This window comes from Oxyura jamaicensis, chromosome 2, assembly GCF_011077185.1.
Source record: "Oxyura jamaicensis isolate SHBP4307 breed ruddy duck chromosome 2, BPBGC_Ojam_1.0, whole genome shotgun sequence".
NCBI classification, from domain to species: Eukaryota; Metazoa; Chordata; class Aves; order Anseriformes; family Anatidae; genus Oxyura; species Oxyura jamaicensis.
In genome coordinates, this window is record NC_048894.1 from 90,663,646 (window position 1) to 90,690,036 (window position 26,391).

A 26,391-nucleotide genomic window follows, 5' to 3' on the forward strand; every position below is an offset into this window, starting at 1 on the left:
GGGCTTTTTACAGAGGAAAACCACAACCAAGAGATTTCTAAAGGAATTGAGGAGCTTCATCAGAAACCTTCTGAAGCAGTGAGTTAAATCATATTAAGTCTATTAAAATAATAGGTATGATACTAGAATAAATTTGAAAGTAATGGTTACCCCAAAAAAGTGCTTACAAATCAAAGTCTTTATAGACTTATAGACAGATAGAACAGAGCTTTACACTTCTATAGACTTACAGACAGATAGAACAGAGCTTTACAAATTTCGTAACTAGCAACCAAAAAGCCTAAGCAATACAACTCCATGCTGGAGAAGTACAAACAAGTAGTTTGGTTTGGATGCAGAGTTGAATTGTTAAATTACAGGAAGCAATTCACAGTACAGTTAGATTTTCCAAATGTTGTTCTCTAAAATAATCTTAAGAATCGCGTACCGTATTTCATCGAAGACTACAGTAGAAATAAAAGGTTTGTTCTAGTTCAGTTTCTTCATGTGTATTCTATAAGATGAACAAATTCTACCTTGAGAGGCAAAGATGGGGAGCCTGATTCAATAAGAATTTGCAGAGGTTTGGTTTGTCCTTTTTTCTTTCCTTTTTTTTTTTTTTTTTAAAAAAAATACTATCGTTTATCTTCCTTTACTGCAGTCATTGAGATCCCACCTTTGAGATCACCGCCATTCTCTCACAAGTGCCTTCAGTTCTCTTATTTGCAATCCTCATAAAACTTGTACTCCCTAACTGCCAGCAGTACAAAAGACCCTTTGGCACCATGCACCCACATGCTGCCTGAGCAGCCAATCTAAGCGGTACAGACAACTGTTGAGCTCAGAATGTAATTACTCAATGAGAGAAGATAAGATCGAGTTTTTTTCTTCCTAGTCGCCAGTTTTCACTAAGCTTGTAAAAAACAAAGTTAGCATCTTTGAAAGTTCCATCCCCACATTAGATGTGACTGCAGTTGTCCAGACTTTCTGAAGTGGGAAGGAACACAGACAGGCAACATGATGACATAAGCCTCACTTCCTCTGGAAGTCATGCTAAAAATAAAGAATCATAGAATTTATTTTAGTTTGAACTAATTGATTTCCTTCTGAGGGAAAGAACAATGAAGCTGTGTGTTTTTCTGTGTTGTGCCACAGAAGAGATATGGCTCTATTACCAAATTATTTGTGGAGTTCAAGCTGTCGTAAGTTAACCCATGTGAAAGCTCCCACAAAATCTACATATAAAATTCTGATGCAATGTTCCTGTTTTAATATAATATCTCTCCCAACCCCAACCCAAGACAGTGAGGTTATTTGAGAAAAATAAAAACAACTTTCACTTCCATTCATATAATCACACAATAGAGTCTCAATTATCTTAATAAAATATCTGGAGACTTAAATGTGGGATATATATTCCTTGTAATATTGCTGAAGGTTTATCTGTTGAATTATTGTACTTTAATTCAAACATATCCATCTGAAGGAGTTACTGAATCATTCTGTAACCTTTTAAAATATAAAAAGGTAACCAAAAACTTAGACTTAGACCCTTACAAGATATATCAGTGCTGTGCATTCATTCATGAAGTTCTTACCAGGACAGCAAGCTATAGCTGCAGAATTTTATCTTTGCAACTCAATGAAATGTTACTTCTGGCAGTTAATTATTCACCAGTGTGATAAAGTACTTTGAACAGGAATACTGAAATCATCTTTTCTGGCTATACTGTATCCCACATTTTACTAACTTATCTTCCTTATTTCACAGCATACAACAACCACCATATTTTAAGTCAATAAAAGAGAACACTCACCAGACCAACCAATCAACCTTTTCATCAAGAAAGAGAGACCTTCCTTGCAAAGAGATTAAACTTTCCATTGGATCAGCTAACATGCAAGCAACGCTTGAAAACTACAAGTGATTCTTCTTCCTTACTCCACAATATGTCTAAAAAGATGTTGTTTCAATCTTTCAATCACTATGGACTGCTCTGTCTGTGATGATCTTTACAACAAAACTCTTTGCTGTGAAAATCCAACTCTCCTTTTGTGTCAAGTCTCAAGGAAAGACCCCTCCTCCCCACATTTATGTGCCCTACCAGAGAATTCTGCTATTCTGAGAACTGATGATGATAAGCTAAAGTCAAACCCCGAGAGAAAAGGGACAACTGAAACAATAGAACTGTAGCAAAACTCCCTCTCTACAAACAACTGAAGGAAACATCTGTAGGTTTTGCCCTTGAAGTGTTCTTAAAGTTCTTTAAGCTTCTTTTCTTCCTAACACCTGCAAGGGTAGGGAGACTGAATATGCCAGCACTTCCATTATCTCTTTTCTGAGAACTCCCCATTTAAACTAGGATCATTATTCATGAACCAATTAACTGGAAGATATTTGCAGCATCATATTTTGCTGTCTTTTAGAGAAGTTTATATACAGAATGACTTGCACAATTAACATTCAGCATTTCTGTGAACAGAATAACTGCGCAAGGCCACATGGATTCTTTGTGCTGTACATTTGAATGCCATTACAGAGAAAACTTGTGGACTTCACGGTATACATGAGTTTTTCAGTGATTTTCTCTAAGTTGCAAGCATCCACATTGATAAGCTGCTGCCATTACCGATGAAAGGGTTCTTTCAGTTCCTCTGCGCTTGGCCTACCAACCGTAAACCCCTTAATTACCTTAGTCAATAGAGAAGCCTCAGAAAAGTGTTCAAGTGCAATGATGAAGAGGATGCAAATGGTAAGTGATGGAATGACAAGGTTAAGGGAAATGAAACGGAAATGTTCTGAGATCCATTGCCTAGCGTTGGAGGGCATCTTCCTTAAGAAAGATTGAAGTACGTGAACAAGGACAGAGGGAAAAAGCATTTTAAATTAAATTCTTTAAAACTATTTGCAATTTTATAAGGTAGTAGTTACTGGAACTTAGCTGGATACATCTGAAGGGCACTTTCATCAACAGCAGCGCTTTAAAAATTTTGTATACAAAATGAATATCTTAGTTAAAATAATGATGTGTTCCCATAGTAAGTTTACCAAACTCACTAAGTGGCTACAGTTTATCAAAACATTAAGCTGAAAGAATTGACCAAATGCAGCCTAAGTGCAGGAAATCTATTTTCAATGCAATAACTTTGCCAGATGATACATCACAGTTACACTAGGAGCATATATGCACTTCCAGAAATTCATAGCATAATGTCAGTGAATTTCCTTTTGCATACTAGTTCAACCTTTTGTTTCCTTCCCCTCCAACTCTGGGACTGTAGCCTTTATACCTTCTGTATCACCAGCAAAGGATAGTTTTAGATTGTAAGTTAAAGAGGTTTACTGCTTTGGCAAGCATGTTTAACTAAGGAAAAAGCTCATGCAGGAATATGTTTCATTTATAGTAAGTAGAATCATAGAACTGAAGTAATTTAGGTTGGAAAGGAGCCTGGGAGATCATCTAAACCAAGTTAGATAAGGGTGCACAGGTCCTTGTCTGTTTAGATTTTAATTTCTCCAAGGACAGGAACACCTCAACCTTTCTGTCAACATGTTCAAGGGCTAAACCAAACTCAGTGTGAATTTTATTTTCTGTGTGTCTTTTCAGCACTCCCTTGGGTAACTTGGGTCCATCACCTCACATGCATATTTGCTGCATGCCTCCAAGAAGAGACTGACTTCATATTCTTAATAAACCTCTTTTGGCAGTATAATTTAAATGTGACTTATTTCCTCACTCCAACCTTTTGCCTCTTCTCATATCTGTGAATAATTAGCCAGGTTTATTTTGCTGATTAATCATCAGTAAGTCTTTAAATTTAAGTACAAGATCTATAAGGCCTCATCTGTCAGATTTTCTGACTTACACTGTAATGAGCTTGAATGTCTCTTTGAAACGTGTTTTACAAGTCTTCTTTCTGAAATACATTTTAAACAGAATTGTGAAGCTAATCTGTTCTGTTAGGCCACAGAGTCTACTCAAAAAAAATAATAATCCTGAATCAGTTGCTCCTATGCAGTCTGCTGTTCCAAACCAAACAGACCAAAGACTTGGTTTATTTCATTACACAAGGAACAAGAGAAACTGGATAGTTTAACTAAGACCCTCCACACAGCTTAATTGGGATACTTTTCCAAGCCAATAACTGAGTTATTTTTTCCCTTAAAATAGCACCTAGTACATGTGGTCGAGTTTATACATTTTTACTAACATGCACTCAGGTGTATTCAAAAACATGAAAGAAGCTTTAGAAGAGCATGAAACAACTGCATTAACAATCCATACACTACGTTAACAAACCTATAGTAGGTGTATAGATACATTAAAAAAAAAGCCATTAAACCCAAATTTACAAGGTCAACGAAACTCTGACCAAATAAATTGGTCTCATACAAGTAACAGGAATAACATTACCCTGAACCACGAGAAACTTCATTTGTTTCAGTAACCTTTCACTTCTAGAGCCTTGCCATCTCTGGAAGAAACACCAACTAACTTTAATGACACAACATTCAGTTAAGGAGGAAGTGTGGGTGTTAGTAACAATGACATGGTCTTCCCACAGAGCTGGATTAAAAACTTAAATATACTACCAGGGCATGAGTAGAGGATACTCCTCCCATTTCAGTCATGGGCTGAAAAACCTGCAGCTTCCCACAGATGGATCCTCTGAGGTTAAGAGCATTCAACAAAACAGAGACTTTCAAATTTTTTTTTCCTTTCTTTTTCAATCATTTACTTTAATTTTTCATTTCACCGTGAAGTGTGAACATTGCTATCACACCTAAGGCACCAACAATTCCAGCGTAATACTGTTGGGGGCAAGAAGGGAGAAAAAGGAAAGAAATGTATGTGGAAAAATTAAGTTCAAAGTCCCTAAATAGTACTCAGTTAAAAGCCCTTCCCCCCACCCCCACTTTTTTTATGGCAACCTCAGGCCATTGGGATTTCAAGATCACAAAGTGTTTAAAATGTGTATTACTGAACCATTTACATCTACAAAATGAGGAAACAAGCAAACTCATGACTCATGTTAGTCATTTTAATTTTCTCTTACTTAATAGAAGGCAAAGGATATGCCAGTTTCTTTCAAATCAGCCTTGAAGGATCTTACATGATACACTACTAGGTATGATATATATTCAGTTGACATTCCCCATATATCATTTTTTTTTTTTTTTTTTTTTAATAAATGTCAATACTGAGAAACAGATTTTACACTGGGGATGGACAGTGCTGTGTCAAGACAAAAATTAGTTTCTTGATACAAGATCAAGCATGTTAGATTATATGATTCCATAATGTAATCAATCTATTGCTCCAACTAAATACTTAGATTTGAAGGTTACTAATAAAATTGAAGGTATTATTTTGGAATATCCTAATACGATCTTGAAACAGTATCACATAATTCAGTAGGACTACTTAATTTTTACCATAGCCTCTTGTCCTCAAATGACACAACAGCATAGAGATTTTGTTAATGTCACAGAAAGACAAATGGGTAATAATTTGTTCTTCTCTACCAGAGAGGTTTTCCTCATTCCAAATTATGAAGCAGCAAGTGTACCCTTATGAAGAAAGACCGCAACAGTGATATTCTTCAGGTACATAGGTTTTTTTTAAAAAAAGAAGAAAAGTGCAATTGAAAAGAATTCCCTGCACAACTCCATCAGCCTGCCTTTAGAAATAACTAGTTGTAATACAGATATATCACTGAAACATTTTTTCCCAAAGGCAAGATTCCCCATTTCACAAATCAACCTATCAGCATAGTTTCGTGTCAGGTAGCCTGTTGGTATGACACAAACAGATTCAGAAACAAAAACAAACAAACAAACAAACAAAAACAACACATTAAAGCAGCTTTTCAGCAGACCTTAGAAATAATATATCCATATAGCTTAATTTATTTTCTGTCTTAAAGGAAAGCCTTAAGCTTTCATATTCATAACTCTTCCCTAATGTATACCTCACTGTTTAAAGACTTCTGAAGATATGTAACCTAACAAAACAAAATTTTCTATCTTGCTTAAAATGAGAAGTGAAGCAAGTCAGTAGCTGCAGTGCTTCAATGAAAAAAAAAGCAGATCTTTCAAGAAGAGCAAAACACCTTCAGGGAAGCTCAAGTCAAGACTAGGGAAAGCTAATTTTAATTGCAAAATGGTTACCAAACAAGTGCACTTACTAAATAGTATGTTTTATTTTAGTATTATTCTTGAAATCATTTGAAAAACAAAATAATAATAGTAATGAGTATACGTATGCAAGCATAGGATAAATAAAGTGAACATAGTAAAGATATAGTCAGAAGATAGACTAAATTACCTGTTCTGAACTGGTGAGGCACAGCAATGATAAAAGTGTGGTATAACAACAAAGCAACCTATTAGGCTTGGGAAGTGTCAGTGTAGACTCCATGCATGCATCAGTGTTAACTTTGCAGTGGCAGCAGTAGTCAGATGAGACGGACAGCAGCACGGCAAGAAAGAGGAGAAAAAATTGACAGGGAAGTTTTCTTCACAAAGGCTGGGAAGCCCTGGACTAAACAAAAGTCTTCTTGAAGCCCTCTTCAGCACTGTCTTTAATGACAGGTTTTGTATGCAGCTGTGATTTGAGATGGCTTGGCTTGGAAAAGCAAATCTATTCATTCCCTGTGAATAAAGCTCCCTTTAATATATGTTCATTTGGGATTAGAGCAATTTTTTGTCTATAATACATATGTAATAGCTCCAATCTTTTCTGCAGACTCTAATCTGAGAGAGAAAAATTGTTTCTTTTGTCTATGGCTCAGCCTCTAATTGTACTCGAATATGATAGTACCTTAGATAATTTGGGTAGCAGAAGCACTCTAGCTACACCAGCACAAAACAAAAGACAAGCTTGCCCTGGTTTTCTGTAGTTTGCCTATGTTCAAAGTTCGCTCTAATTTTTAATTGTCTTTTTCTTTTCAGCCACAGCCTGTAGGATATACCTCAAATTGTATTTAGAAAGTAGAATGTTCACTCAAAGTACATTCTTAAAACAAGCACTGTGCTCTTCAGGGAAGCAATATAATAAATGAAAAAAATATCCTTGGCCCTCATCTCCTCAACAGTTATTTTAATTATTTGACAGGAAACAGTTCTGGGTGTTGACATGTTGATACAGTACAATATATTTAATAAGTGGAAGAAGTAATTGAAGATAATATTAATAATTGATATGTTTCAAGTCTTCTAAACTAAGAACTGTTCCCCATAATTCGTTTTCTAATTTGTGTACTGGTTTCTAGAAACAAAATAGAACGTGACTGATTAACATCCTTAAATCACCCTTAAATGTTTAAATAGAGCAAGGAAAAAACAGATTAAAAAAAAATAATTATGCCTGCTATTGTCAGGAGAAGAAAAAGTTTTATAGGGAAATTAGAGCATGTTTATACACTCTAACACCAATGTTATCTTCTGCAACTCCAATGTCCACCAAGATTCCAAACATGCCTTGGAAGGATTAAGTACACAGTAAGTCTTGATACACAAGTTTTATCTATAAATGTGTCCCAAAAAGCAAACAGAACAGTTTGAAGGTAATTCTGTCTTGAGGAAAAGGACTTAAAACATTACCCAGGGTCTGAAGTAAAAACGAGCAAAAACTATCTACCATTCCCCCTACCCCTAAAATGCTCATGGCAGTCTGAAAAAATGAATAGCTATATACTATGCTAATTGCATCTTGAACAGTCTTGAGCTTCTGATAGTAACTGATGTAAATAAATTTTTTTTAAAAATGTAAATAATTTTTTTTTAAAAAAGCAGCAGCCATATTCAAGACTCAAAGATCCAAATTTAACAATTTAGTGATTAAAAATCACTGTCTTACAGTTGCTTGCTAGTAACTCTCCACATGGTTTTGGATTATTTCTTCACAACAAACACATTCATCACTTATAATCAATATTAACTAACACCTTTTTTTGATAAGGTGAGACTGCAGGTAGGGAGAAAAATGAGCCCTCTAAAGACAATGGGAGGACTATAAGAACCTACTCTTGGCCCTTCACTACAAGAAAAGAATGACAGATTTTCAATTTCAGTATTTTTCCAAAGCACGTTTCAGTCACGTCAATTCAAATCTACTAAAGACAAGCACAGCAAAAATAGGTAAGATAGCTTTAAAGGATTTATCAGTACACTGCAAGGTGTTTCCTAGTTAATAACTAAATATTCCTGAATTGTGGCAAAAGTCCAGGACAAATGTTTGTCTATACTTAATACTAAAGAAATGCAAGTTCATAGAATGGCTTGGGTTGGAAGAGACCTGAAAGATCATCTGGTTCCAACCCCCGTGCCATGTGCAGGGACACCTCCCACTAGATCAGGTTGTTCCAAGCCCCATCCAACCTGGCTTTGAGCACTTCAAGGGATGGGGCATCCACAGCTTCTCTGGGCAGCCTGTTCCAGTGCCTCACCACCCTCTGAGTAAAGAATTTCTTTGTTATATCTAATCTAAACCTACCGTTTTTTAGTTAAGTTTTTTTTTTTTTTTTTTTATAAAGCAGATTAAGCTGGCAGATAGCTCTTTCAATAAAGCACTCAGAGAAAGAAAGGTTTGTCCACACATATAGACTTAATTTTACTTTTTATCTTTCAACAAATGGAGTGAGGCAAGTAATGGCTAAAGTAAGAACATAGAAGAATAAAAATTGGAACGTGGAATAATATAAACTGTTGAAAATTTCAGTGTATAGAAGAAACATTTTTTGATTTGTCTGATTACTGTATATTTGACCTCAATTTTTGAGGTATTAATGACCATTTTATTTCACAAAAAACTAACAGTTCGTCAGATTTATACAAGCATTTTTTCAGTTTCCCTCCACTCTCTGTAGACATAGGAAAGGTGAAACAGGAAGGAGAAAAAAATGAAGATGTAGTAAAAGAAAATTGAAGAAAAAACAACAAAAACAACAAGAATGATGAAGGCAGGAAACAATCTACCAGTCACAGTTACAAAGTGGCTTTTTTTTTTTTTTGTCTACAACTTCTATATTCATCATCTTCTCATATGATCTTCCTCTCATTGACTTTATTTGAAAACTACTTCTGCAAGTGTATAATCTGCCTGTACAAGAACACAGGAAAGACGTGGCTTCATATCTATGACTGTTTGTAACATCTAGATGCATCACATATATTATGGCTATTACTGATACTGCTAGCAGTACAGTTCTTCTGACTTCCAGTAAGAAAAACAGAAAAATATTTTCAAAGACCACAGTGAAAAGCTCCAAATATGTACACAGCACATTAAATTTTCAGTCCTTTCATAAAAACCTCTCTGCTATAATGTAGTAACAATAACGTTGTCTTCAAATACGAAAAAACAGTGCATGTCCAGAGTTTGCAGCCACAGCTAGTGGCCACACACTATCAAAGAGATGGGTTATTCCTCTCAGCTTGCATTATTACATTGCTGCTCAAAATACATCATGTCTTTGAGTTACAATGGGCCACCAGAAACTGTTTTCCTTTTGTAAGATTATAAATGAAACTGCATTTTAATTCACAGTATTCTCCCATCTGCAAGTTGTAAAGCTCTGTTTTCTTTCTGAAATTTACCGATCAATGACTTGATACATTTATTATTTTTTTAAGTTAATATTGCATTAATATGAAGTTACTCATGAAGAAATGCCTCCATAATAGGAAAGCCATACATTAAATATAATATATAAGCAAACCAATAATTACTGCACAAAGATAGGAGCTTCAAGTCCTGGAAGTAAACCTAGAAATGGTTAGACTGCGACAAGGGAGAACAACTGGTACAGAGCAAAGTAGCTGAAGGTGAAAAGAAGAGACTGCCTTCAGAGAGGTAATCTACAGTTCCTCTGAGAAAGAAAAAGATGAATGACTGCTAGTATTATGACTGCATGTTTAATCAAATGCAGTAAGTCTTTCAACTGAGGTGGAACTGATAATGTGGAACATAAATCAACTCTTAAGAGTTCAATAAAAGTTCCCCTAAAGAAAAGAAAATTTATAACAGGTGAGAAAGGGCTGCAGAAGACACTAGGAAATGGGATATTACAGGTATGAACAGGTATGTCTTCTTTAATTTTACTGAGAACTCAGCTACTGAGAATTTTAGTGTTATTAACTTATGACTGTTTGTGCTATAGCTGTTTTGGTTTGGTTTTAAATCAAAATAGGCAATGAATTGTTTGCTGAAGTTCTTACCTCCTCTGTGGACTACGGTTCTGAGAGAACTCTGAATCGCTGTCTTTTGATGTTGGAGAGCCCTTGTATGTATAAAAAACATCCTCTGTCTCAGTAATATAGGTAATCTCATTTGTAAGGTTATCTACAGATGAGTGTCGTGGTTTACGAATTTCATGACGTAGTCTAGGACTCCGCCTTAAAAAAAAGGAACATGAACACAAGTAGGTAAGTTGTAATTGAATAGCATGTAGAACTCTTTCAAGATGATTTCCATCCTAATGCAATTTATGTCCTAAAGCCTTCATGTTGTGTGTACAGGTATCATCTTAAATAATGGATACATCAGTTTAAGAACAAAAAATGTTACAGTATACTAGGTTATTGTATGCTGCCATGGTGTCCCCCAAACGCTACCTGTACTTGTTGAAGTTATAATCACAGAATCAGAGAATGGTGTGGGTTGGAATAGACCTGAAAGATCACCTAGTTCCAACCCCCCTGCCACGGGAAGGGACACATTCCACTAAACCAGATTGCCGAAAGCTTTATCCAGCCTGCCTTTGAACCCTCCTGGGGGTGAGACATCAACATTGTTCCAGTGCCTCACTACCCTCATAATAAAGATTTTTTTCCTAATACCTAATCTCAACCTCAAAGAGGAAGTGCTCTGGCCCCATAACTATCTTGGTGGCTGGTGGCTTTTGCTGAGCTCACTCCAGTTTGTATTGGTGGGCTCAAAACTGGTTGCACCATTTTAGATGAAGGTCTAATGAATGCTGAACAAAATGGGGATAACTCACTTCCTTGATCTACCATCTGTGCTTCTGTTAATATGCCCAGGTTGTTACTCCATTTGTTACTAGTTTTCAGGTAGGGTAGAAACTATTGCAGTCATCCAAACCCCTCACCCATATTTTTTCTTAATCTGTTTATCCACCTATCCAGAACAAAGTGCCTTAACTTGGATAGAACACTTTTGCAGACAGTATCAAAAACTTTGCTAATGTGGAGCTCAATGATACCCACTCTTCTGCTGTCATCATATCTATTCTCAAAATAACAGCATATTTAAATATGTATGTAGGCACTACATAACTAATCTGCTAGAATACATACAATTAGAAAAGGTAGGAGGCTGGAAGGGAGGGTAAAGGCTGAAACTTGATTTACCAATTAGGGGTAATAGGAGGGGATCGAGAAGGAAGGCTTTTGGTCTCTAAATGCTCAACAGATAAAGATCTCCTCATAGATGGGTTCCAAACCATCCCACCTATGACTTTTCTGCAGTACTGGCTGTTTACAGACCTGAAAAGAAACAAAAATAAAAATCTGTTAATTATTTTGCATAGGAAAATTCAATGAAATAAAATATGCTTTGAAAGTCAATTTCATAATTCATGTTTTAAAGAGTCCCCTGTGCTTATCCCTCATAGTCACAGAGCCATTAGATGTCCCTTACTTGTGGCAATAAAAACTGTTCATCTCTGCTACAATGCTAATTAAAAACCTGGGTCAAAATAACCATCTCTGAGAGTTATTTTTAACCTAATTGTGTTCAAGAAGATGGAGGGGAAAACAGGAAATTTGGTATGTTATATTGGCACCAAACCAAGTGTCTCACAAAACTACTCAAGTATAGGTAAAAGATTACAGACATTCCCTGTTAAAACTCATAAAAAGTCTAACAATTCACTAATGGCTTAATTGAGCACAGAACCACTTTAACAATACATATATACTATTTCCAGAATGAAGCCACATTGGTTGACATGTTCATTACAGGAATAAACCATTAGAGAAAGCTTTGAGAAAGTCACCTCCTCGATACCATCACCATAGGAAGAACAAGTTCATAACAATCCATAAAGGAGCTAATCCTCAATATACAGATCTTTAAACACTTAGTATGATCTACTACTAGGTAAAAATATAGAAATTCCCCTCCAGTGGAAAAACAAACAAACAAAGTTCTTGTGGCTGGACAACCCTTGTGGCTTTACTGCCCTAATTTACAGGCAATGCTAGTCCCCTTGGTACAAGTTTCTGCAGTATTGAAAGCGACATGAGAATATGAAAATCCAGCCACAAAGTCTGGGAAACTACTTGAAGCATGACGACATCAGTTAGAAGTTGAATCTGTGCCGAAATATGAAAAAGACAATCTGACAAATTAAATATAAGGAACAATAGTTAAGTGAACACACTATAAAAATAAAGGAAAGAAAATTAAAACACTTCTCCAAAAAACATCAAAACAAGCAGCTTTTCACAAAGCGTACAGATAACCAAAGAACTAAAGAACACCCCAAAACCATTATCCTCAGAGAGGATAATGACATGAGACTTCCAGCCCAGATGGTGCATATGGGAAGAGTCAATCCTAACTTCATGCAGCAATATGACAGGCTCTGAAGTATGACTTTTCAGGAACTAGATTTGAGACACCACTACGAAACTATCAGCTCAATGACTAGCAGAAGTCAAGAAAGCAAACAGATGATAAGAAGTGTCATGACAGTGGTATCTTCAATGTCTGGATGGGAAAAATATATTAATTTCCGTGTCTCTAATTGGCATCCTGGTACTCAATTAGGGCAATTTCTGAAGAGCATGGTACTAACATATTAAACTGTGTATATAACAATAAGGAGTAAACAGTTCAAAACAAATCTGTTCTGCAAACTGTCTTACTGGATCACTAGCCACATAACATATTTACTTTCAAGTGTTTTTATGCTTCAAACTGAAAAGGCAAGTTGAAAAAATACCAGTAAAACATACTTATATTCAAATAACTTTTTATGAATATTCCATTATAATGAAAACATGTTGGGGAAAAAAGGAAAACAAAGATACATAATTTATCCAACAGTTCACAAAGACCAATGCAGCGGTAAGCAGAACTGAGCTCTGCAACTTCAACTTCAGCTGTCTCTAACACAAATCCTCCCTTTCCCATTTACAATGTAAAGCATGCTTTCACACAATACTTACTTTGCTGGATTTCTAGAACCCAGAGTCCAATAATGTGACAGTATCTTTTTTTCATGAGGTAGCGACTTCTTTGCCTGAAAAAATGTGTGATGCTCTACACAAGACTTCCACAGATTTTTGCATGCTCTGTAATTTAACATGTTGAAGGCAACAATATGCTCTCTGGACTCATTCTGTAATGTAACAAAATTTATGTTTCAATACACAGAAGCAGATCAAACAGAGCAAACAAGGTCATAAACCTATCATAGAAGTAACAATGAAATTACTTTTAGCCTAAATAAGCGAACTACGTTTAGGAAAACAAAAATTCATCATATAGTAGACTCTGAGCTGGAGGTAGATGAAACAGCCCTATGAGTATATAAAATTCTAAATTCCACAGCGAACGTTTTAAAAGTGTAAGCAATATTAAAGTTATTAATAATCAGTTCCTGATCATTACAATGTTAATTTAATGAAATATCTAAGTCTAGAGTGCCAGAGGTTTTGCATATATAAGTGTAATACTAAACAGCTAAACAGATTTCAGATTTCCAGTCAGATCTTGACCTCCTATGACAAACAAAACTCTTAACCATTTTATTAAGGATGCAATATAGAAAGGAAAAAAAAATCTATCTTTGAATTCAAACTCTTCACATAAGACTTCACATAAATGATGTTTCAAGAGCTAGAATTCAAAAAGCAACTGCCTTATATTATTTTAGTAGATACGAAAGATGTTAACAGTGATACCTTCTGGGGAAAAGAAAGCAATTGAAGGACTAGAGATGCTGCTACTGCTTTTCAAATCCAATCCTGTTTTCTGGATGATAACACAAGGTCAAAATAAGGAGATCAAAAGGAAGCGGAATGGAAAGCTTGTGTCTCCCCATGCAAACTTGCAATTTCAGTGCTTAGTGGTACACAGGTGTAACACAACTGTACCACCTACATCTATGTGCTGGACAACTATAGCACTTGTTGAACTATTACAGGTCTCAGTGCTCCAGAAAGCTGTGCACAAGCTACAGCTTTGGCTAGTTAATGCAGTTATTAACACAAACAAAGCAGAACTCTTTGTTCAGCACAGAGGAGAAAGGTATGTGTAATAAGCAAGATAAGGGGAGACCTGAGTTCACTGCTATCAGATTTCAGCACTTCGGTGAAAAAAAATAAAGCAAGCTTGCAACTTCATCGTTTATCCTTTGCAGCTATTTTTTGGAATTATGACTTAATTTTGATATCATAACATATAATTAGGCAGGCTGCCATGTTGGTAAAGCTCTTTCTAGTTCGTACTTTGGAAGACGTCACGATTTGGGTTGCAAAGCCTCTTTATTAAATGACTTGGAAACCTAACAAAACTCTTCCTCACACACTCCAGCAATAAATCAGTGTCCCACCTGGACAATATCCTTATTTCTAGTTGCACGGTCCCTTTGTTTGTTCACAAGCAAACAACAAAATGGAACTACAGACCATTTTGGCTGGAATAATCAAATTGTTTTCCTCGTATTCTTTTTCTTTTTCTGTAACATTTGTTAAATATCAGGCATCAGAGATCAATACCACATTTTGCAAAACACTTGAGCTACTGCAATGACTTCAGTTACAGACTCCCTATTTTGTAAACAAAGCAAACCCAACAATGAGAATCACAAGAGAAAGTTAAAAAGGGGTTGCCCCTTAATTCCACTTAAGCATTGCAAAGTGTTTAGCTGATTGTAATCTATCAGGCATGTTCTTTTTGTATCTATTGAAACAAGCAACATTTTTATTTTATTTTTAAAGTAGGGTTCTCTCTTTGACCCTCAAGCATACTGGAACCAATTCATCTTTGTCAGCTCACCACAGTTACTTCTAATTAGTTTATATAAGATAATGTGTGCAGGCACTGTGAAATTTTAACTCAGAATTTCTTGCAAGATAAAAAGCACACAGCACTTAAAGCTTTAATGACAAAGAGCATTTCTAAGCTACTCTGTTGGCTAAATACCTCTTGAAGTGTTTTATATAACAAATTAAAGGAAATATTCATTTTTATTTATTTTTTTTTTTTTTTTTGTCTAGAGCACTGGTCTTTCAATAGGCCTAAAAGTTAGTTTATCTGAACATCTCAAATATACTGAAAAGCCATTGTGTAAAGGTAAGGAATTAAATACACCTAGTTTTCCATGTTTAAATTTAGGTTTGAAAGGAGTACTGAATCTTGGCCACAAGTGCATTTATCCCAACTGTTGACACAGAATCTTCCTAAATATTTTTAAGTGGGCTGCGAGTTTAAATATAGACATATACTGGGATGAATACTTTTAAGAAATTTTAGGAAAATATAGTCAGTTTTTAAATTAAAAAAAAAAATAAACAAAACAAAACAAAAAAAGCCTTTTATTAACTATGCCTTCTGGCTCACTAACAGGCCACCTTGTAAGTCATGACATTAAATCAATGCACTATTTTATAAGATGAAGAATGTTTTAACGGGTTCCACGGATTTAGTGCCTATCATCCTTAGAAAAATTTGTGGCCATTAAGGTAAAGGGAACAACTCTCCATGGCTAACTAAAACGAGTGTCTTGCCATTTGAACATCAGGAAGAACTCTCATCTCGTCTTTGAACTCAATGCCTATTACATTCACAGAGAATTTGGTAATGTCTACAGCATAAGAAGTAAAAATATATGCTAAAATGCAAAAAAAAGGAGCAGTTATTTTTAAGCATTACATAAGCACATCTGATATAAAGTTCCATTTTGGAAGCTTTAAAATGTTGTCTGTAAATCAGCACAGCTCCTGTTCCTACCATAAATCTTACACCTTTAAGTCTAAGTATCACGAGCTTTTAAAACATCAGACATTCACTGATTCATCAGTCTTGCCTCCCGGTCCTTATGTAGCTCTTTAGTAGAAACAGAAATATTGCATACTTCTATCAAGTAGCTGATCAATAGACTGAAGCAGTGGGTTGGTAAAAGAGGAGGTGAGTAATGAAGAGTGAGAGAGAAGGTAAATTGATTCTTCAAAACAGTGGCATAAGGAAAGAAAAAAAAGGACCAAGGAAAATGAGGAGAATAAATCAATGAAATATGGCGTATCCCAGATGACTGCAAATCCATAGCCTTTAAGAACTTCTGTATATTTTGGAAAGAAATCTACATATGACATGCAAAATTCTGAGATGTTATAGCACTGTTGCCTTCTTGAATTAAAACTTGACAACTAATATGCAGTTATCTGCTCTGCTTTCCCCACATTCTTCCGTCTTCCTTCCTTACAGCTCTATTTAACTATTTCTTTCTCCACTTCCAAGAAAAAGATGACACTGCCTCAGACATTTGCCTTCAGAAACCACTCAAGCGGCCCAGCATTTAGGAGAAAAGCAACAGTAGTCCAGCTGCCCCCTCGCTCCCACTGCATTACAACAGCAGGCTGTTCAAAGCAGTACCATTAAGGGACTCCAAGGATGCAGACTGCTGCCCTACATTTCAAGCAAAGGAGGATAATTGACAAGGATGACTGTACCTACAGACTTAATAGCATACCTGGTCTGCTTTTTCATATTTACTGTGAAAAAATGAAAGGTCATGTGGCTGACCTTACTTTTCCTACAGTGCTGTAGAATTTTAAGCAGGACATGGTGTGCATTACTGTAATCTCAATGTGTTATAAAGTAAAGAACTATGATTACCTAAGAGGAGATTAGTTAAAAAAAAAAAAAAGGTCCTTGACCTGTCATCATTTAACAAAAGTTCAAATGATCAAACTTCAAAAAATGCTGCTCTTTTCAAAGGTGACGCTGGTCTCCAGAAAGAGAATTTCAGTTTGACAGCAAAGGCTTTAGCATTGAACACACATATTTTAAAATCCAGAGACTGTCACATATTGACACCTCATTCTTCCAGATTTTAAAAACTTTTAGTACCCTCATATTACTGTCAATTGTTACTAATCACTGTCAGACAGAACTCTGTTCCTGTTTATTTCCACAGTGCATATAAAGAAAAATACCTAGACTTTAACACTACTCATCAGTGAATTTTTAGTTCTCAAATCTAGAAAGTAATACTTGTACGTGTCATGCAAATACATCACATAATACAATTCAACTCACAAGTAGTGACTTGCTACTCACTCAACCCATTTCTTTATACAGTGAAATATATTTGAACACACTGAAATAAGTTTACGTATAAATAATATATTTAGAAACATACGGTTTGCAAAAAACTCGAGACCCTTCGCTGGTAGGTAATGACACCCAAAAGGCAAAATACTGTCGTTTGCGCACCCCATCTGCATTCACACCTTAGTGCAGCAACAATACCCCTAGATGTTAACTTTCTTTACACAGGAGCCCTGACACTTAGGAATGTGTACATACATGCACACTCCTTATATTTTCAAGATACCTAAACTAGGGAAAAAAAAAAAAAAAGAAAATACTCCCCTTTTTGGGTAAAAACAACCACCAAAAATCAGTTTAAAAAAAAGAAAAAAAGACTTCTCTAGCAATCTATGTTCACTAGGTTATATACTATCCCTGTTCCCGATCTCGTATCTTTCAACAGCAGAGCTCGCTCCCCTTTCCTCCAGGTACCTTCCTTCCTCCTAGAATACTGAATCCCAAAACCAGAAGGGACCTCACGAAGTCCTCCCAGATAGGATAAGCAGCTGTTCAGCAGATTCACTGCCGTAAGGTGCTCTACAGGGCACAGTGAGCCAAGAAAAGAGCAGCAGTTACTTGCAAGAAAAATGCTAGGTTACTAAACCTAGAGAGAGGATGAACATCTGTGTTTTCCCCAAGTCTGCAGGGGAAAATAAACCTGCGTTAAAAAGACACAGTCCAACAGACTGAAGGTTGAAGTACTCCATGTTGGAAAGGAAACAAAAATGGAAAACTGAATAAGCATAAAAAGGACCACAATAGCAAGGGCAAGTTAACAAAACAGAATTTCAAAGGCAAGTTATCATAACATAGCACCTACAGGTCCAGCCCTCTGTTCTCTATTATTTTAAGGCCAAAAATTTGAAAACAACCATTTAAGCAAAACAAAGTGAAATGACTACTTACATGTTTTTGCCGTTGTTGTATAAAAAACTTTTTCCTTTTAAAGGAAATTTTTAATATGTTCACCCTAAAAGAGAGAGACAGACCATGAAATACTAAATAATGCCTAGAGGGAAAGAAAGCAATTAAAAATAATACCATGTGCACTCTAAAAGATTACAGCTGTTAAATATTCAGTAAATAATATGCAACCATCTCCTGAGTGCTGAGTGGTATATAGATTCAAGAAACTTAAAGAAAAAAAGAGCTAAGAAGGAAAGGTCTTTTTAAAATTAAGATTCTTCCTCATTTACTCTTTAAATAGCTCACATAGCAATTCTCTCCCACCAAATCTATTCTTGCAGCAAAAACTTGATGACATCCTTTACTAGCTGCACAAATGTTAAACGTGTCAAGTTTGTATAACTTAAGAATCATATGACAACTGTGACTAAACGAACAAAATTTAAGACCTTAATGACATGACAAGGTTGGTCATACAGTATCTGAAATTTCTCAGAGACTTCACAGAAATGACTTATCTTTTAACATTCTATTAACAACTAAAACATTGTCATTAAAGTCAAACCTCAAGGATAAAAAATGCAAGAATAAGTGTTAATGTATTTTTTACTTAATGCTGCATAAAAGTACTACATAAACTATGTAGCAGAATTGAACATATCTTTTCTATATATACACATATGATAAAGACTTTTTAAAGTTAGAATTACATTGCAATTGGTGCTTAAACACCTTCCATTTAAATTATATCCTTAGCAGTTTTGCCAAATTAAGTGAACTTTTAGGTGCCCAGGAATCTTCCTACAAGAAAACAAGATTCATATAAATTATCTACATTTTCTTTACATTAGTTCTACTTCAGTAGCTGAAAACCTGTGCATTTTGGAAAAAGAAAACCATGATCTGTGATCAACTGGAACCATACGGATACCTGGGGAAAACTACTTAAGGTCTGATCTTGTGTTTGTGAAAAAGAACATCTGCACATCATGACAGATTTTTGGAAGGCTGCTGCTGAAGGTCTCAAAATATTCTCTTCAACTGATATTTCACAGCACCTTAGATCTCATCAGCTCTCAAGTATATTGAAGACCATCTCAGTTGTTACCACAGTTTTTGCATACTCAGCATGTGGAACAATGCATGTCCTATCATCCATTCCCCACTTCCTAAGGGTGATGATGCGCTGTTATAGTGCAACATCCCTTGTTCACAGAGAAGGGTACAGATGCAAGTTACAAACAAGAAAGATAACTGAACAAACAACTCCCCACCCCTGCACAAAAGGGGTGGAAAAGCAAACGTATGCTCATTTCCAAAAATCTCTGTCAATTATAGAGCCAAAGAAACAGGAATTTCATCCACAGCAGTCTTTGCAACCAAATTGTGCAAGTTAATGGAAGGTTTAAATCATATCTACTTCTCCTTCTGGAAATACTTGTGCCATCTGACTTGCTGCTTCCAGTGGTAATGATCTGCACTGTACATACAAAAGTTTTGTATTCCCACATCACCACTAAGCCATATAAATTTTCAGTTTATTTACTGAAGTGGAACTAATTTAAATCCATCCATCTTAATCCTAGTGCCACTCTAGCTGAACTAGTACTGCTCAGGTTTTGGGTTACCGGTTCTTTCCCTCCAAGCTTCCTGGCTTAGCTCACACTTCAACAAGTGAGTGAGTGAGTGGAGTTGTTCTCAGCTTACACAGCTGCTGTCACCCCCTGTTCTTAGCTAATGTAGTACCAGAAGAAACACAAAATACAAACGACTAACCTTGCAGACTAAGCAAAAAAACCCCTCCAACCAACAAAAAGGTAGACACTTCTAAAAATAACAAAACTCTCTCATCTCTCCCCACTTCTTTAAAGCAATTCGCTGCATGGCCACATAATCACTTCATGTCAAATCAGGGCTTTAAGTCTTTTTGTTTTGACACTCCTCTACGTACAGTATACCTCTTAACTCTATTCATTCTTCTTAAAGCACAGCTAAACCTCTTTAATTTGGTGACAGAGAACAGTTACTAATCTGACAGTTGGATTTAACATTAACTCAAAATTGTTTGCAGCACCATGCCTATTAGTCAAGCGGATGCTCACATATAGCACAAGCCACACACACACACACACAAAAAAAGAGAGATTAAGGTATTGAAGGGTTTAGATTTAACAAGTGCTTGAAGGTGCCACATCCAGAACATGAGCTGAATGGAATGCAGTTATTCCTACTCCAACTAGTGGCTCAGCTGCCCCATCACTCACCAATAGTCTGTCCAAGTGACTATGCAGCTAACTAAATTTCACCATTAAGTTTTAAAGCATACAATAGCTGAAGCTTAGGGATAATGATAAATCTTTTGGCTCCTGTCTCCCTCCATCATTCACAAGGGTCAAAGCAGATTTGTCACTTAGTGGGCAGAGTTATTCATTTCTGATCATCTTGGCAGTCCTGCCCTGGCACTCGCTGTTAACAGCTGGCAGTTTTTGACCTGAAGCAAAAACATTTCTTAACTGTATGTTTCATACTTTGCTCAAGGAAGATTCAGCAGGAAGGTTTTTGTCAAATTCTATATGACACTCAGTTGAGTTGGGTTTTGATTTTAACTAGTAACGTAGTACATATTCCTGTAGCAGTTTCTCTGAAGTTTTTAAAGCAAAGAAACTGCATAGACTGAAAAGCATTTAATGTACAATCTTAATTGCTGCTAACATAAAACACAGAGCTTGTATATTTTAAGATATTTTACTTGCAAAATGACCTGGAAATTACCACATAACAGTCAAGCACCCCAAGAATAATTTCCCAGAGCTCACTGTGTTAAATCCAAATTTATTTCATAAACCCATCTTGACTTGCATCACCTCTGACTGATCAGTGAGCTTCTTATGTAAGTTGCTTTGATTGAAGATCTTCCTTTTGCCAAGGCAGTACACTCTCACTGCCTCCATTCCTGAAAACTTTTGGTCCCCTTTGACTACCACCATATGGCACAATTGCATTGTTGTCATCCATTAATGCTGCAGAGTATTTTACTTACTGTGCTGGAAAGAGTGCTCTGATGGTGTCTGCTGCCACCTTGAGTTCCACCACATTTATGCTGAAGCTCTCCCAGTTCACAGGAAGAGCTACGTATTACAAATGGCGTTACATAAGATGACTAAATACAATTTCAATTATCTGATTTTTTTTATGTTTGTTTGGGGCATTAATGTTCTGTAAGGGGTCTCCTTAGCTGCACACCTTCAACACAGCCAACATGCGTTAAACTCCGGGTACTACCAAGATGCATCCTGCTTTGATGTCTGAAAAGAAACTGAAAGCGTACACTACAAACGAGACCTGCAGAAGGCAGAAAATGTGCCTCCAGCTGAGCATTTTAAAAACCTGCAGCTGTTTAAAGAAGCTGAGAGATTGACATATGAAAGGGCAAAGCTCAGGGCATAAAGATGAGAGATAGAAGTCTTCTATGCTTTAGTGTGCATTAGAGACAGATAAATGCAAGATGCTACTGCACTGTATGGAACCATTATTGACATGTATTGAGGATGGCTACAGTACTCAACTACTACTAGTCAACTACTAGTCAACTACTCAAGTGAGTTGAAAGACAACTCACAGCAAAGAAAAAAAAAAATCCAGACACTATGCAGTACATTTTTCCACTGAAATTCAAACTGAAACCTATCTTATTACTTTTTCCTAGAAATACCTGTTAAGTCCATAATGAATGGATGGAATGACTCGTGCATTTAAGGAATATTGCTAACAGGCACCTTTTTGTACAATTGAGCAAAAAAGCCAGTACAAGCTACTGGAATGCACTTTCCTGTCAGGATTAAGAATATTATGTCATCTTACTGAATACATTCTCCAGAAAGACTGTTGCAAGTTATGTGAGGAAATGTGTCTTTGGGTACAACAGCAGAAATCTTTAAAACCACAAGGTCCTCCTAATGATAATAGTCACACCTGTAAGTGAATGGACTTGATCAAGACTTCACATAAAGCAAGTAATTCAAAAGCCTTTGGGAATTAAATCTAGGCAACAGATTTAATTTTTCCCTCAACACAAGGAAATACCATGATACCCCACAAAGAACAAATCTGTGTATTGTAGGCTCCCTGGGAATAAGTGTTAAAGCAAATGGAAATTCTATTTAAAAGATTAGACGTATTTTTTTGTTAATAAAGGAATTTACCAGGGATAGAAACTTGTGCAGATGAGTTTTCTATATACAGCAATTCCACTGGATGCAATCCCAATCATGAGATCTAGATTATGGAGATCCTGCAAGAGAAAAATATAAGAACAGAAATGCAGCTTGTGTTACTCCCGGTTATCTAATTATAAATTCATTTTCAAGTTTTCTATACTTAAAGTATGATTCCTGAGGCAAGAATTCAATCACTTATTTGGATTTTTATTCTTATATACTTCTTTTCTTTGATCCTACCTGCTAGGTATTTTAATCATTAATACAAGCTTTAATGTTCATCTTACTACATTACGTATTCTTTAAGGTCAGCATCAGACTAAAGTTTCAAGCCCCTACATTAATTCAGGGATGGAAAATAAGCTTAAATACTTTCCAAGATCAACCAGGTTAAGTGTCACAATTTTGGAAACCGGACACAAATTATCTTATTCTAAGATGTTTAAAAAGACAAAGGAAATAATTCCTCTTCAAAGAGGTCTTAACAAGACCGGGCAGGAGGTGACTAATATCCTGCATATGGGAGTATGCTAGAGGAACATGCATGTGTATATGAAAATTTGATAAACAAAACTGAATTCATTGTTAATTAAAACACAAAACTATGTATTAGCTTAACATGCTTAACTGGAAAAACTCATCCGTAAGTTTACAACAGCATTATGTCTAGTGAGATAGACAAGAGAAAATACATAGTTACATATAAAGTGAGCATTTGAGTATACAAAAAAAAAAAATAATAACGGAGCAGGAGCTGAAAGGTGAATTGGAAGTTAAATCTATATTGATGTTACAGAAGTTACATTTCATTATGATTGACATGTTCTAGTACATTATACACAAGTTTCTAAACAGAGCTGAATACAAGCATAAATCTACATGTAAACATGGAAGCCAGTGGTTAAAATACCAGGTTTAACTCAAAAGCAGCTTCAGAATATTTTATAAGAGATGGCCAAAGGATTCTCTTAAAGCCTTCTGTAGCTTAGTTGCTCCTCTAGATGGTACTCTGTGCTTATTTAATACACAGTCGTCTTGTACATCCAATCCTTATTTCTTCCTAAGGTACAGAAGAATAAGACCTTTCTTCTATAAGGTACAGAAGAATAGACCATACACCATACAGTTTAAAAATAGTGGAAAGTCTATAGTAATTCCTTTAAAAATAGTTGAATAAAAGTATGATACAGGTATATGACCGAATGAAGCTGAACTCAATTTGCAACACAGTTTAAAAGCCTCCAGTGAAATACCACAGCAGTTCACAGAGAAAGAGCATAACCTATTTAATAAATAGTGTATTGCCACTAAATACTGAGACGATGAGAGAGACATTGATTCTATTTCTGAGAGTTTAATATAGGAAAATTATTATGTAAGTTGGTGTCCAAATAAGCTTAATCTCAGGGTACTGCAGAATCAACTGAAATTATTACCAATCCCTAGATACCCACTGCCCCACTTTTCCAAAGAGTGCTGCTACAGGAGGTGGTTGAATGTCCATCTGAAGAGGCTCCTGGATTGCCAGAGTTGTGTCAGCATATTGCAGGAATCCTGAACTGGCATCCATATATTTTAATACAATGGGGAGAAAGCCAAGGAGCTTTTGCAGATGAATCGGATGTAATTTAGCTGCCCCTGCCATGCTAATGCCAACATAATGCAGTGCAGAAATCCGTTTTATTGGCACTTGAAGCTTACTCCAAGTTCCAGCTTTCAAAAATCAATACTCTGAAGGAAAACAGCTTTAGGAAAAAATCTAGAAAACCTGTGTGATTCAGCAGAATAAAGTGCCCCCCCGCCCCGGTCCAATGAAAATCTTCCACACTCTTTATTATAATTAATTACATTATTATAATGAATTGTTATGTTAAGTAAGGTTTGTGAAATGAAGAAAAACAAGACCTTGAACTAGCAAAGAAATAGGGTCTTACAATAGAAAGAAGATGTAGATGTGCAGTCATTTCCCTTTCAAAACATTTGTGCCATTAAACCACACAAATAAGAATTGTCTATCACACATATCCTTTTATTTTTGCCTATTTCTTTATAGAGATAGCCATAAAAAACACTTATAATGCTAAAAAATGACCATGCCAGGGATCTTCTTAGTTAAATACTGAGTCATTTTTTAATTACAATTGCCATCTGGACTTTCATAAATGTGAAAATATCATGGTTCTACAAGTTTCCCATTGTTTTCTATAAGCTCCCTTCCTCTGAATAAAAATGAAAGATGGGTTAATATCAGACTAATTATTCATCAGATGACAGTGCAAAAAGGAGATTTTATTGAGGCTTCCTGAATTCTTAGTTTTGAGGTATTAAATTCACTCTCGTGAGTTTCTTAATAGTACTTCTTTTTAGAATGTATCACTTTAAAGCTCAGACTGATCTTCAAACTAAAAGTGATTGCAGATGAAAACTGAACTCCGATTAATTCACTACTGCAAGTGTCATGTTTGGTCGCTAGAAAAAAACTCACACAACTTCTGCAAAGTGCTTGACTTGCACCAGCTTCTTTTGGCCATTCGTATAAAACCCCGTTGTTACCTGCCTTCTTTGCCATATAGAATATCTAAGAGGACTAAGACTTTATTTTAGCAGCAAGGGAAGAGCCGAATCATAAGGATTCACAGAGAAAAAAAAAAAATTCAAAAAGACAGTTTTATAACTAGCTTCTGATAGCAATTGTTCAATGCACTGGGATTCAGCAAAATGGGAAGAGTGATTTAAGAGCAGTGCTAAACAGGGGAGGCTACGAAGAGGAGTGCCAAAAATCTCTGCTAAAGCTAGGGTATAATATAATAACCTCAGTCAAAGCATGGGAAGGCACGGACGTCTAACCTTAACTACAAACTTCAGAAACAGACCATACCAGCAGACTGATTTGAACTGTTTACATCCAGCATGAGCCGCCAGATGAGACCAAGGAATGAACATTCATCTGTAGGACTGCTGCAGCACAGGCAAAGCACTTAGCAAATGAAACAGTAGCTACCAGAATAGAATACAAGGGATGTCCACTCTGATAAAATGCAGTGCTATTACTTTTCTCATAGGCTTTATTAAAAATAAATAAAAATTAAATTGTACCAAAAATACTAATTTGGATTGAAATAGTAGCAAGACAGTCTGCATCATAGCAGCCTGGAATAGAGAAGGCTTTCACTCAAATCTGTAGGCTGTTTGATACAGATTATACAAAAAACACTGTTTGGTGTCACACACAGTAGGGGCTCATGACCAGCAGCCTGACATCCCGAGCCCCAGGTCATTAAATATGAAAAAATGTGCTGGGAAACAGAAATAGGCTGTTTAAGCGGTTATCTCCAGAAGGCACTGCTACTCACAGAGAGCAGTCCAGCACACTGCAATGAAATTTTGTTTGGTTAAGAATGTCTCAGCCCACTGTCCTTTCTACTTGACACTGTATGACCACTACTGACAACCTGGGTGTATTTCAGTGGCCTAGAATTTGGGAAGGATTATGGAAAGTATTTTCAGAAACAGCATCCCATGGATATTAAGAGAATGGAACGCTTGTCTCATGGTGAAAGTCTGGAATATAAGGTTGCTTACCAAAATGCTAGGCTACAATAGAAATTAAAAGGCATAAACTGGTCGAGGGCACACACAGAAACCTCAAGTGTGACAGTACATGGTTCTTCAGTACAGCAGAAATATGACAGAGATGGCAAGGCACAATGAATCTAGACAGAGTCAGGTTTAAGAAAATACTTAACTTTTAAGGGTAACTTTTTACACTGTCAGAAGACAAGAACCTAAGTATTTTGTATGTGTATTCTAGATTACTTACCCACAACCATCACATTTGAATTAAGATATCTTAACAATGGTCTCATAAGTGGCCTCTCCTGATGTTCTTATCAGTTGTTAGGAGAACAGACAATTCATATTTTTGATCACTTTGACCATTT

The 26,391-nt window shown here is 36.0% G+C and overlaps 1 protein-coding gene across 5 annotated transcripts in view; it reads right to left on the reverse strand.

The window, feature by feature from the left end:
• PTPN3 (protein tyrosine phosphatase non-receptor type 3) overlaps positions 1-26,391 on the reverse strand; it is a 123,110-nt gene that overhangs the window by 39,781 nt on the left and 56,938 nt on the right. For all 5 annotated transcript variants that reach the window (XM_035317782.1, XM_035317783.1, XM_035317784.1 and 2 more), the window contains 5 exons: positions 22,436-22,524; positions 18,234-18,297; positions 13,178-13,350; positions 11,354-11,488; positions 10,202-10,378 (listed from right to left, as the gene is read on the reverse strand). In XM_035317782.1, coding sequence (XP_035173673.1) covers positions 10,202-10,378; positions 11,354-11,488; positions 13,178-13,350; positions 18,234-18,297; positions 22,436-22,524 — 638 coding nt within the window. The remainder of the gene's footprint in view (positions 1-10,201; positions 10,379-11,353; positions 11,489-13,177; positions 13,351-18,233; positions 18,298-22,435; positions 22,525-26,391) is intronic.